Source organism: Apium graveolens, chromosome 10 (genome assembly GCF_009905375.1).
Source record: "Apium graveolens cultivar Ventura chromosome 10, ASM990537v1, whole genome shotgun sequence".
NCBI lineage: Eukaryota > Viridiplantae > Streptophyta > Magnoliopsida > Apiales > Apiaceae > Apium > Apium graveolens.
This window is the reverse complement of record NC_133656.1, coordinates 36,166,231-36,180,037: the sequence shown is the minus strand read 5'-3', so window position 1 is coordinate 36,180,037 and position 13,807 is coordinate 36,166,231. Positions and strand designations below refer to the sequence as shown.

Sequence of the window (13,807 nt, the reverse complement as noted above, 5' to 3'; positions counted from 1 at the left end):
ACGACCGAAATCCGGTCTTAATCACAAGAACCGGCTGGAAAATGGAAGAGGAATAAGAGAGAGAATACTCGAGAAAGAGAGAAAGAGAGATGAGAGTCGAGGGTGATGAAGTGGAGAGGAGGAGAGAAAGGCTGTTGGGTCTTTTTATGAGCCCATGGGCATTTTAGTAATTTACTAATCCTTTATTTTTTTCTGATTTTTCTGATTTTCTAATAAGCCGATCTTTATTTTGTAATATATATATATAATGGAAAAATGCGATTTAAGTATGAAATCAAATTTTAAATGATATTTCATGAAAATATATATCCATCGGTATTTTTAAAATGATTTTTTAGTGAACGGTTTATTTACTATGAATTTTGCAAGTTAGCCCGCAAAATATAAATAATCCTTTTAAAAATACTTTTAAAATACTTGGACGCCATAATAATTTTAACTATCATTTTTAAAAATCTCTAGAACTATTCCAGAGATAATAAAACAAGTTTCGAGATCTAAACATACTCCAATAATTTTAGATAAATATTTTATGACCAAATTAACAATATTTTTCAGACAATAATTCATTTAAAAATATTTAAAAACCAGTTGACTACAAAGTCAATCACATATGACTTCAATAACATATATTTACATTTCCCAACTAAGAAAATCGCACATCCAGAAAATTTTTATTTATATATTTCTTTCAGAATTACCAGTCATACAATAATTCAACGATCGACCCGACTTTTAATATTTTAACTCAAATAATCACATGAACACACAGAGCTCTTTATATGTTTTCTACATTTAAATATTCCTATATATACGCTTTTCTTTAATAACTTAAAATTCCCCGTCTAATATTTACGGGTCGCGTATCCGGTGATGGCCATCTAGTTATCCATCATATCCTAAATCACATTTGACTAGTTAAATCGGAATAAATTATATTTAAATATTTATTCTCTAATTCACATACATTCCATAAAATTACATAATAAATAATTTATTCACATAATATATATTGCGAAAATCCTGTATATTACATGGGATGTTAGAATAAATATTTATATTATTATTATATAATACTTTTTAATTATTATTCATGGGCTGCATTTTGCTATCTTGTTTATATTAATTTTTATATAAGTTTTGACATACTTATTATAAATTATATGTTGATTATAATGAAATTTTTATGTTTGCATTATATCTCTAAACTAGGTGCAAAAACCGCGCTTCGCGCGGTTCATGAACTTTTTTCAAATTCAATTCGAATATCATCTACAAGATTTGATTTTAGTAACGATTTTTAAATATATGTTATATACATCACACTGTTTCATATGTTTAATATATACGTAATATTATTCGTCAACCCTAAGATATGTTTAACGGAAAAAATAAATTACTCATTTGCGATCACTTATTTCCTTCAATTTATAAATATTATGGATTAAAATTTATTTTCCCCAACATTCATTTTTAATGGTTGTTTTGGTATTTTAGCAAATATATGCTATAAATCAATTTCTATATGTTAATTATTGGTGTTTTAAGAAGAAATAAATTGTCTGAAATTTTTATGCTCAATTTTGAGTATATCCGGCATATGTCAATTTATTTTTGAAATAAAAAATATAAAAGAAAGACAAAAACGTCGACAAATTGGAAGGATTTATATTAGGCGGCAGCCATTCTAATAATCAGGAAAATATTTTCTTCTCCCTGCATAATATTTTGGCTTGGGTATCTTGGCAAGCGTCAAGTTAAAACAAATTTGAAAACACTGTAGATAAAAAAGTACAAAAATTTAAATAATTTCATTTTCACTATGCTCTCAATTTTACCATCACTATAGTATATATTTTTTATCTGGTCTGATAAAATATGCTATTTAGTCTCAGCAGTCAAAAGATGATATATCACTATTCATGTTTTGGTGTATAATATAGTTAACAATACATCCTGTTGGTTTGGAATACAATATTAATGGCATCTTCTCTCATGTAAAGATTAACCACTTCTCCCGAGTTTTAAAAGGGAACGAAAGCAAGTGAAAGATAAATAAATTAATTTCACTTCCCTTCATAATCATGCTCCCGAATTCTTAAAAGGAGCGTAAATAAGTGTTTATGAATGTAAATTTAACAATCTTTCACTCCAAAACTTTCACTCCAAAAATGGGATGAAAGTATTTTACCTCCTAAACACTTCCTTCCCATTAAAAAACTCGGGAGTAAGCCCTAACAAACTAAAAATCGGAATGATTGGACAATGGGCATGTGTAAAGGAGTATATTAAAGACATGGCCAGCAACAAATAGTATAACTGTTAGCACATAATGGGAAGAGTTCAATCAACAATAATTACAAAACTTAACTGTTAATTAGAAAATAATAATGTGGGCACACGAACCCAAGCTCAGCTGCCATAATAATCACAACTATTGTTTTCCTCCTACAACATATCATTATAGAGATGTCTGAGCTGGAGGTGATGTCCAGCAAACAAAAATACACAGTATGGGAAAGATATCTATAATCTATAATAAGATATAATATCCAACATTAAACACCTGCATTCCTACACACAAGAGCATTAAACACCTGGAATTCTTGTAGCTTGGCATATCATCCAATTTCCTTAGGGAAAGATCAGACTCGTCAACCACAGGTTTCTTACTTTCTCACTTGTCCCGGAGATTTGACCATACATCATTTAAATTTGAATTATACATTTGAAAACTCTTTATTTCTTTCATCCCTTTGTTTCCATAGTTGTTCTAATGTTAGTGCTATAGCTGAAAGTTATTCCTCAATTGTTCCTGAAGTATTGTCGGGCTGTAAGAACGAAGCAAATTAATTTAGTAAATATGTAGTTGATTAAGCTCATTTTCATTAATGTCGCCTCTGTCCTTTGTATTGTATTGTAACTTAAACTTCTCCGAGAGTCAGATTTAATAAAAACAAATTATATGGGTGATTAAAAGAAATGACATGTACAATTTCACTCACTATTACTACAAAAACTCTCCTCAAGTGTTGCCAAAAGTCTGTTAAGCTCAACTTGAGCATTCGCAATCAGCAAACAATTCATAGGGTAAACAACTAATTATGGGTCTTTCACCTTATCCAACTCCAATTGATGCTGGAGTGTTATGCATAATCCTCATAAGCACAACCAAATCAATTTGTACAGTAGAGGAAATAGTGTTCCATATCCTTCATGCTATAGGCATTCAAGTTGTGACATGGGAAGAATATTTTACTATGAGCCTCACTAACCTGTCTAGAATTCGTGAAATCTTCCTAGGGATCTCCATTAAAGAATTCCATTGTCAGATTCCATGAATCATGGCTCACTTTGCAGTCGTAACAAGCTTGAGCATGATTTTTTTATTGGCAGTAATTGTGAGCAACAAACACGTGACATCTCCGTCCTCTTCATAAAAACTAATGTGACCAATTGACAGTGGAACTTTGTAATTTGCCACGAAATAAAAGAAACTCTCAATCATTACACCCAGTCAATTTCATGGTCAAATATTATCATTAATTTTAGTTGCTAATACTTTCTATACATAACCATAAAAGCAAATCGATAAAAGAATTTGTTTAAAGACACAAAAACTAAATCTTATTTGTCATATGCTATATGAAAAGTTATCAAATATGCAACAATAATTATTGACAAACTGATTCCTAGATATGAAACAAATAAGAGAACTTGAAATATTTAACAGAACAATACATTATTGGTATATCATAGAATTATAACATCGAATGTCAAGCAAAACAACATATCTCACCTGACGAAGTAAATCGAAAGCTTTTTTTTGACTAAATCCAATATTAAATCAAGTCATGCTTGCAACGATGATATAACAGAGTTCCTCGTGTTGAGATCATCAAAGGGCTGGATCTGCACAAACAATTATCACATTTTTCTTGAGCAAGTCGGAAAAAATGTAATAATTGGGGAAAATACAACTATACATGATAATATATTCATTTGTCACCGTCCTAATCCTTAACATCTTACAATTCAGTGAGTTCTAAAATACACTTACAAGAATTGCTCTTCAGAATTGAACAACCTGTTAAATCATCGTGGTTTTTTTTTTATCTTGGTTATCTTAGGGTAGGTATTACACATATTATGTATATACCTTTGGCGCTTGACGCTTGACGCTTGACTGATCAAGTTTGGCAAATGGAAGAAGGAAAGGTTGTAACCGATTGATATTGGAAGAGTGAAAGCCCAAGATTGATTATTTGCACAGAAAAGTAGCCCAAAATCCAGAAAGCATGGGTAATGAGAGAAATTGGCAAACATGGATAATAGGAAGTTGAAACATGAGAGAGCATATATACCGGAAATGGGAAAACTTGCAAAGTTGATAAAAATATAAAAATACATATAGGTAATCGTTATTTTTTTATAGATGATCGACGCTTTTAACTATTTCAAAATTTTAAAAATAGATAGTAGAATGCAAGATATAAATCTGCAAGACCAATAAACAAAAGGAGAAAGAAACATGCAGAATCACACACATATAGTGTATAGATGATATAGTTGAAGTTGCATATAAAAAATATAGCTGAAGATATATATAAAAATGTAGTGACATATATTGGAAAATCACCTGCTTACCATATGTTTACCCTTACCCTATGTTTACCCTTACCCTTAGCCATCACAAACAACCCAGGAAACTTGCGAGGCGGGTACATAAAGACACCTCCAAAGAATCCATAAGGTCAAGAATTAATGAGAAGTATTTATTTGAAAAACAAAAGGTCATCGGTTAGGAATGCAAGGAGTTTTGCATCATAAGCTGAGGAGTGGGGGCAATTAACAAAATAGCTAAAATATGAGAATTTGAGAAAAATTAGTTTTGATCATCTGAGAATGCCACATCATCACCTCAAGATCCTCCTTTATATAGATATATCACAAACAACCCAGGAAACTTGCGAGGCGGGTACATAAAGACACCTCCAAAGAATCCATAAGGTCAAGAATTAATGAGAAGTATTTATTTAAAAAACAAAAGGTCATCGGTTAGGAATGCAAGGAGTTTTGCATCATAAGCTGAGGAGTGGGGGCAATTAACAAAATAGCTAAAATATGAGAATTTGAGAAAAATTAGTTTTGATCATCTGAGAATGCCACATCATCACCTCAAGATCCTCCTTTATATAGATATATAGAATATAGATATATCACTAATAATAACACAGTTCCAGGAAGAAAGCAAAATAAAAATAATATGGTCAGGTTCTAAAAGAATCAACACCAGAGGATTTCCCTACATCGCCCTAATATAATTCGAAATACATTCCGGTGAAAAGTAGTCTTCCCCGCAAAAAGAAATCGATGTTTATTATTCCACAAGCCACTTTCAAGTCAAATAAATTATCCAATTCAGCTCTTATTTTGTTGACGGAACCAAATTATTCAAAATCCGAAATTTAATTAATTTAATTTTACGTCAATTTTGGGTTGGGTCAAGATTCAAAACCCTTAATAACTTAATCCAACCCGATTTTATAGTTATAGTATTATTATTTGAAATTTTAGTTTATGTATTTATTTGTAATAAATAATATATTCGAAATAAAATTATTATTTTTTTAATAACACACCATAAGTATTGATTTTAAAATAGAAGAGTACACGGTACGTATAATATCCATTAATATTTATTTTCTATTAAATTATGGGGTGCACTTTAATTTTTGATTAAATTTATTTGAAATTTTGACTTCTAAAATTATTTAAATTATTTTATTTGAGTTTTAAAACAAAACAACCCGACCCAACCCGACCTCATATATAAAGGGTAGGGCTGGGTTGTAATTTTTTTTATTAACGGGTTCATTTTTTTTAAAAAAAGAATTAATTGGATTGGTTCGATTTATTACCCTTAATCCGATCAACCTGACCCGCATTTATGGTCCTCGTTAGTCTGTTCCGCGTGCATAAAAATAGCCCCATACTCCCTCCGTCCCTAAAAGCGTTTCCTTTTTGTGTGGGACACATTTGCCAATATACACTTTTGATTGTTAATATCTTTAATTTCATATTCGTATTAAATATAAAAACTTCATTGTATTAAAGTACTCGTAAATACGAATTCAACAAAATCACGCATGACTATGTTTGATCTTATAGATTAGATCTAAATTTGTAGTCAATCGCTTAGCATGAACGGTAAAAAAGTCAAAATGGGAAAAACATTTTGGGACGGAGGGAGTAGTACTTTAGCGCCCGACCTGATCCGTTTAAAAAAATAATAGAATTTTTGAAGTCCGGCGACCTTTTGTACTATATCCCTTAAGCTAACCAACGGAATGAGAGTTTTTGTTGAGCTAAATAAAATAACGGGCCACAAGAGCAAATAAAAAAGGTAGGGCTGTGATTCGAGCCGAGTCGAGCCGAGTTCGAGTTTTTTACAGTCGAGTTCGAGTTTTTTTTTATCGAGTCGAGTCGAGTCTGAAAATAATCGAGTCTAAATTGTGTATTCGAGCTCGGCTCGGGTAATACACGAGCCGAGTTCGAGCAGTTCGCGAGTTTTCAAACTTAACGAGTTTTTTAACGAGTTTTCGAGTTTAACGAGTTTTTAACGAGTTTTCGAGTTTATCGAGTTTTTTCACATATTTTCGAGCTATCGAGTCCTTATCGAGTTTATCGAGCCTACGAGTTTATCGAATTTTTAACATGTTTTCGAGTTATCGAGTTATTCGAGTTTTATTTTTACCTTCGTAAAAATATTTCTTTTTTGAAATTTTGACTTATAATTTAAAAACATTAGTTTCACTATTAATAACAATAAATAAATGTTCAAAATAATATACATGCGTTCTGAGGTAAATCTAACAACATATTCAAATACATGTATAAACTAGAAAATAAATAACAACACCTTTGTTACTATAATTTTTCAAATCATCAATTTTATTAATTTTGTTTAACTCTATCTTCATATTTCTTAAAAATGTACTTATTTTTATATATTGTATATCTTATATATATGATAAATAAAGTAAAATGATAATTTTATTATTGTTCGGGGGAGAAAATTAATTTTTATCCCTTTTAAAAAAAAGGACACAATAGACATTAAATCATTAATAAATAACAATTATAAAAATAAAAATTTTAATTAATAGTAATACATCATAATAAAACTTTTTCTGGTGTAATTTATATCATAATTGTATAATATACATATTAACTTATCACTAAATTGTAAATTTAGATCTAATTAGTTGACATCTCAATTAGAATTTAGACAACTATCAAAAGTCTGAATCGAATTTATAATAAAATATCAATATAGTAGTAATACATTATTATTATAAAGGACCGTTAGATTTTGAAATAAATGATAACTTTTGAATCTAAAATAAAGGAATATTCTATAGATTCATGATTTAAACAAAAAAAATAGAAACCCTGTATTGAATAGATTATTTGATGTAAAATTCGTAACTGTCCTTTTTATTTTAAAATAAAATCAAACGAAACTCGATAACAAATGCAAATATTTTCAAACAAATAAAAGTATGGAAGGGGTCCCCTCAAATATACACAAAGTGACAAAGAACTACCAATATCAAAATATATATACATATCCAGAAAAAAATATCAATCATGTAAATAACAAATATAGAAAGGCATAAGTCATATTAATAATATAAGTAAAATAAAATATCATTAATCATATAAATAACAAATAAAAATAGCATCAAGTTATATTAATGAAAAAAATAAAAATATAGAAAAACATAAGTAATATTAATAACATAAGTAATAACATATATAAAAAATAAAAATATTAGTAAAATATAAAAAATTAACCGAGTTCGAGTTCGAGTTCGAGTTTATCGAGTCGAGCTCGAGTCGAGTTCAAAAAAACTCGGCTCGGCTCGAGTTTTTAATCAAGCCTAAAATCTTGTTCGAGCTCGATAACGAGTTCGAGTCGAGCCGAGCTAATCAAGTCGAGTTCGAGTCGAGCTAAAAAAAAGCTCGGCTCAAATTACAGCCCTAAAAAAAGGCCATCTATGTACATATTTCGAATCCCTTTATAAATGGGCCTGTTCTAGTAAAATGTTCCCGAACAAAGCCCAACAAGATCACACTATTGTCGTGAAGACGCTCAACGGCATTGCGTAAACGCAATATCCAAATTAGTTACAAAAATATTGTGATTCCTCCACGCAAAAACTCCACATATACATACATACATATATGTACACAAACCCAAGTTAGTATCTTGCGCTTTAAACATGTCTCTCCGTTTGAACAACCCATCTTCTTCTTGCCGCCCCTTTGGGGCCCCTTTTTTGTCTTTAAGCTCAACTACTTGGAAACGCAGTTGCAGTATGCGCAGTCAAATGAGCACTAATGATACTCACAAGGTATTTTCTTGGTTTTATTTTGATTAAAAGTGGTTTTTCCTTTTGTGTTTATTGTGTTGTCTAAGATTGTCGCTGAGAATCTTTGAATGTAAATGTTGTGTATAAAGTGATGTATGTGTGTTATATATGTAAAGATTGAAACTTTTTGATCACCCATGTGTATGTAGCAGCTGAGCTTTAGGCTTATTGAATGTGGTTTAACTCGGGTCGAAAATTTAGGTTTCGGGTCGTAAATGTGTGATAAACTAGGCTTATTTGATGACCCCCATTGTCGAAGTTTTGAAATGTGATAAAATGATTGTATATGCTTAAAGATTAAATTTTTTAGTAGCTCAACTAGTTTAAATTTTAATTTCGAGTAGGGGTGATAATTTTGAATCTTGGGGCGTTAATGTTTCGAAATGTAGCAAAATGAGTGAATAAGATTAAAGGACTAAATGTGTTGGTAGATGAGTCATTTTAATGTTTTATATTACAATTGAATCTTGTTTGTGTCATTTTTCGGTTTGCCACTAGATTGGATATTGTGACACCTGATTTTGAGATTATATGTTTTTATTTGATATTTTCTTGATTCGTATTGGGTTTAATTTCGATTAGGCTTTGTTTTAGATATGAATATTGAAATCAAAGGTTATGTAAAGTTGTTATGTTATGTTACAAGCTTCGACTTGCATATTTTTCTCTGTGTAGAGATATTTGTCATAGCAAAGAGTGTCAGACTACTTGGAGTTTTGTTTATCGAGTTCAATAAGGTGTCTCTATGCAAGTTAGTTACTATATTTCTATAATATGCATCACTTTTGGGTGTTCGTTTACTGAGTAAAGTATTTAAAGTAAGATGTGGTCATGAATGACAATGTATCCACGATTCCTGTTGTCCGCTTTCAGTCGGTGCTGGAAGTGAAAGAGAAGCTCAAAAGAGATTATCACAGTCTCCCTATAGGAAAAGGCGGTAGAGATGATGAAGACATGATCCTATGGTTTTTGAAGGACCGTAAATTTTCAGTTAATGAAACTGTTTCAAAATTGACTAAAGCAATTGTAAGATGTCTTCATTCTTTACTTTATTTCCATCTAGAATTTTTTGTTTTAGTTTGGGTTATAGTGCTCTTGGGGAATCCATTAATTTTTTTTCAGGTTTGTTTAATTGTTACAAACTACCATTGTTGTCACGGCGGTCGATTAGTCGACGACTCGGTTTGAGAAATTAGACTGGAGAGCTCCTTGCGTATTGTTGACTAGTTGGTCGACTATTCGATCAACTACCGCAAAATCTAATCAAAATTTAAAACGAAAAAAATATTCTAAAAATCTACTCAACATTAGCAACAATCAACATGCTAATTTTAACTTATTTATCTTTATGTGGGTATGTTTATGTATGTGTAAATTGATTAAAACTAAATATACATGTAGTATAATCTGTTTATATAGTCAGCTTATGAGCATATAGAAAGGAAATAAGATATGTTTGTGTTCAATATATCTGTTTTGTGATTGATATACATATGAGTCTAATAAATGTTAGATTTTGTTGTGGGAAACCACGGATGTTAGATATATATTATTATATAATATTTATATAATATAATTATTACTAATTTTTCGATTAGTCAGCGCGATTAGTCTACGACTATTCGACTAGTCGACAAGCTTGACCTCTATTGACTTGACTCGACTTATCGACGTGACAACCATGCAAACTACATATCTTTCCACCTATCTCTGTTGATATGAAAATGATTAAATATATACTGTATCGCACTTTAGTCATTGACACGTTACCCACATGTCAGAAATGGCGTCGAGAATTTGGTGTTGCCGAGTTGTCTGAAGACTCAGTCAGAGCTGCTGCTAAAACTGGAAAATCCTACTTACATGACTATCTTGATGTCTATAAAAGGCCGGTGATGATGGTCGATGCATCCAAACATGTCCCTGGGGTAAATGATTCTGTCTTTTTGAGCAAATTTCTTGTACGCTGACATTATATTATTATAAAATAGTTCATCAAAATGGAATCTGTGTTTATTAATTATAATAATTTGACATTCTACTCTCTTGTATCGATAACCATACCGAAGATCGTTATGTTAGTTGCCTATAGTTTTGATCAGAATGCTTTTGCGATTATCACTTAATTGTTTTCACGTATGCCACCTACAAACTAAGCATGCAAAAATAGAGTTTAATTGTGTGTTTGAGCTTTGGGTTCCATATATTGTTAACCAATTTCTTATCAAGTATACATCCTTAGACTTTTTGGCATTAGGCCTAACAATAGAAGTTTGACAAATACAGGAATCAGTTGAAGATGAGAAATTATGCGTATATTTGATAGAGAAGGCATTAAGTAAACTTCCGGAGGGGGTAAATGATATTCTTACGATAATTGATCTGCGAGGCTTTGGTACCAAGAATGCTGATCTCCAGTTTGTCACTTTCTTGGTAATATCTATTGACTTGGATGCTAGTTATCTTCATATAATACCTGTTTATGTTGTGCTTTATGTTAAGCAGAACTTGATCCTACTTTAGAGATATATCTTTGACCGGCTACAGGAACGGCATTTTTGATCTAGAATGATTTTGTTTTTGCTTTTGATATCTTCATTTTCTTTAGAATGAGTGTTTCAGACTCTTCTTAAGTAATTTACTGTTATGCCGTATTTTTTTGGTTCATGCATTATGGTGAGTCTACTATAGTCAGTAGTTAAGGAAAATATAAAAACTATTTGGCATATTAGTTAATTATTTTTGGAAGACTGACCAAAACAGAGTTGTTATTTAAGTAGTGTATTGACATGTTCGAGTACATTTCAATATGTAGATTAATTTGTTGCTCCCTATGCTGTTACTTGAAAGTTCTTTAACTGTCTAAATGGTTAGATAAACACATGACTTTGTGGTGATATTTTGATTAGCAGTCTCTTCTCCCTTTAAAGAGAGTACTAAACTATTTCCTGTTGTCATTTTTAATCATGGGGACTGGCACACCCAGTGCCATGAGTTTGACTTCTATTTTCTCTTAATAGTTTGATGTGTTCTACTACTACTATCCAAAACGCTTGGGCCAAGTTCTTTTTGTGGAAGCTCCCTTTGTATTCAAGCCAATTTGGCAGCTAGTCAAGCCCATGTTAAAGTCCTACGCTTCTCTGGTAAGTTTAGTTTATGATATGCTTGGTTCTTTTGATTCATAGCCTCGAGTAGTTCTTGTCTTTTTTTCTATAACTTCTCTTCCAATTAATACAACAACACAGGCATACATGTGTCTATTTGTTGCTAGCAATAGCTAGGTAGGTTACTCCCTGAAAAGTGTTCAGCCCCTAGAGCCTCGGCTTTTAATAAATTACTTCATTCAGTTTTTTGTTTATCATGTATTATTAGTTTGTCTTTTCGTGTTTGACGAAATCTAAATCTTTGGGTGATATCTCTCCATAGAGTTTTAGAAGGATATGTAAACAAATGCTTCTGATTGCAGCACTGTATTATTATAAAATTGTAATCTAGAATTCAATTGCTTGAATTTGCTCTGGCAATTTTATTTTATTTTTGTTTGTTAATTCTAAAGAACGCTTTCGCAGGCTCCAGCTATAGAATATGCAATGGGACAACTTCGTAGTGGATTAAATTTTTTATCTATTCCTTATTAGCAGAATAGAAAGTTGAGCTTTTACCATCAGTAGGAATGTTGTGTCACTTCCGCAGAACACACACACACTTTATTCACAGTTCGCAATTTATGAAATAGTCCCCCCAAGTCAACAAGAAGGTGCCAATCGCCTAACTTTTTTCCACACTCAGTTTATATAGAAAACTATAGAAATTATTGATAATTTTGCTATTAACTAACTCATCAATTATTATTAATATTAGTAATTTTTTAATATATAATACTGTTGGTGTTTATGTTTTTCCGATTGTTCTCGTATCCCATGAGAAGTTTGCTTAATACATTTCTTTTTTCGTAAACCAATTTTACAAGGTACGATTTTGCTCGGTGGAGGAAGTCAGGAAGGAGTATTTTACAGAAGCAACTATTCCTGCCAGTTTTAAGAGGTGACATATGTGTTACCAGGTGAGATGACAAAAGTGTAAAGGTAGTACTACATCTTAATTGTTCATTCAATATTCTGTAATAAACAACACAAAGGTATTGTAGTATACTTTCAGGGACCAATTTGACAAGACACCAATGTCAAATAGGAATTTATGGTTACTTTGTACTAATGCAATTATAATTACTTGATTCAGATGATTCCCACTACTATAGTCTGGAAGGTGTCTTCTATGTGCAACCAGAATTTCAAGGTGTGCAAGAGTTGAAGCCCTCTCAAAGCTCTCCGGAGAGGAGGAGTATATAACCCCTTACAGTTTCATATACGAAATAACACTATTGTACAGAAAGAGAGAATGTAAATTGAAGTCTTATGTTGTACAATGTAGTATGCGGAAAGTTAAAAATGCAAATCAGTTCATCAACTGACATCAGCTTGTCTTGAATGAAAACGACCACCTTTGTTTTGTTGTCTGATCATTTCGCACTCTTTCTAAATCCCTTTCTTCGTCTTTAATAATACTAGATGCACGGGTTGATTATAATATTTGCAATTTGTTTATTATATAAAAAAATAAATTATAAAAGATAATAATTAGGTATTATTGAAATTAAAGAAGTTAATTTTTTGTATGTGTGGTGATATTGATGGATTTTAAATATGAATTAAAATAATGAATTATTTTCAAATATTAAAATATGAATTATTAAAAATAAGTTTGGAAGTATTTGGTTTCCCATGCAAGAGATGAGAAAGAATTTGAGGGCAATTAGAAGTTAAGTTGAATTGTAGTTCAAAGAATTTGTAATTATATTAGATACGTGATTTAATGTATTTAAATAACTTTTTTATATTTATTTTAACTTTATTTTGGAAGGTGAAAATAAATATTTTAGGAAGGTGTTAACCAACCGACCAAACGAAATCATGCTTATAATAATATGGTATAGATTGTATGAGGTGTTACGAGTGCCTTAAACCTGGGCATGGGACGATTAAACTCTTCATTTGAACCAAAAGCAGGTTATGAGCAAGCCATCCAGTGATCAACTAAATCCCTTGATGCTCCTTAGCCACTTGCAATGATCAATCGTCTTGATAAAGACGTCCAAAAGACTTGATAAATTTCTGAAGAGCGCCACTAGTGCAACCCAGTATGTCACAGCGGCACGGGCATGCCAAGATGAGCATGCCTTGATGTCAAATAGCGAGACATTCATTTTCATGATTCGGTATGCCTTTTTACTAATTTTTTTATTTTTTAATAATTATTTTAATATTAGAAATATCCAGAAATAACAAATATATATTAAAATATTTACATAT

At 31.1% G+C, this 13,807-nt stretch overlaps 1 protein-coding gene and 1 long non-coding RNA gene across 5 annotated transcripts; one reads left to right on the top strand and one right to left on the bottom strand.

The window, feature by feature from the left end:
• Nucleotides 1–2,303: 2,303 nt before the first annotated feature.
• Nucleotides 2,304–4,973, bottom strand: LOC141692636 (uncharacterized). 3 transcript variants are annotated; one of them, XR_012562865.1, is made up of 3 exons: nt 4,160–4,569; nt 3,800–3,912; nt 2,304–2,831 (listed from the first exon to the last, which is right to left on the bottom strand). It is a non-coding gene; the product is annotated as an uncharacterized LOC141692636 (long non-coding RNA). The 3 variants fall into 3 exon arrangements; XR_012562867.1 differs by having other exon boundaries at nt 2,358–3,468; nt 4,160–4,973; XR_012562866.1 differs by having other exon boundaries at nt 2,358–3,443; nt 4,160–4,971.
• A 3,175-nt stretch (nt 4,974–8,148) lies between these two features.
• LOC141692799 (uncharacterized) lies at nt 8,149–12,954 on the top strand. 2 transcript variants are annotated; one of them, XM_074497740.1, is made up of 7 exons: nt 8,152–8,420; nt 9,312–9,464; nt 10,220–10,366; nt 10,725–10,871; nt 11,459–11,581; nt 12,409–12,501; nt 12,678–12,954. In XM_074497740.1, the coding sequence occupies exons 1-6, from the start codon at nt 8,289–8,291 to the stop codon at nt 12,484–12,486; spliced, it is 780 nt and encodes a 259-aa protein (XP_074353841.1). In that variant the 5' UTR covers nt 8,152–8,288; the 3' UTR covers nt 12,487–12,501; nt 12,678–12,954. The 2 variants fall into 2 exon arrangements, with proteins under 2 accessions (XP_074353842.1, XP_074353841.1); XM_074497741.1 differs by lacking the exon at nt 9,312–9,464 and having other exon boundaries at nt 8,149–8,420.
• Nucleotides 12,955–13,807: the final 853 nt, after the last annotated feature.

What these genes read in the sequence shown, in the direction of transcription:
- LOC141692799 (XM_074497740.1), top strand. Translation starts at nt 8,289, where the DNA reads ATGTCTCTCCGTTTGAACAACCCATCTTCTTCTTGCCGCCCCTTTGGG. An exon ending in CATCCAAACATGTCCCTGGG is followed by an intron (nt 10,367 to 10,724) that starts GTAAATGATTCT and finishes TGACAAATACAG; the next exon opens with GAATCAGTTGAAGATGAGAA. An exon ending in TAAAGTCCTACGCTTCTCTG is followed by an intron (nt 11,582 to 12,408) that starts GTAAGTTTAGTT and finishes CAATTTTACAAG; the next exon opens with GTACGATTTTGCTCGGTGGA.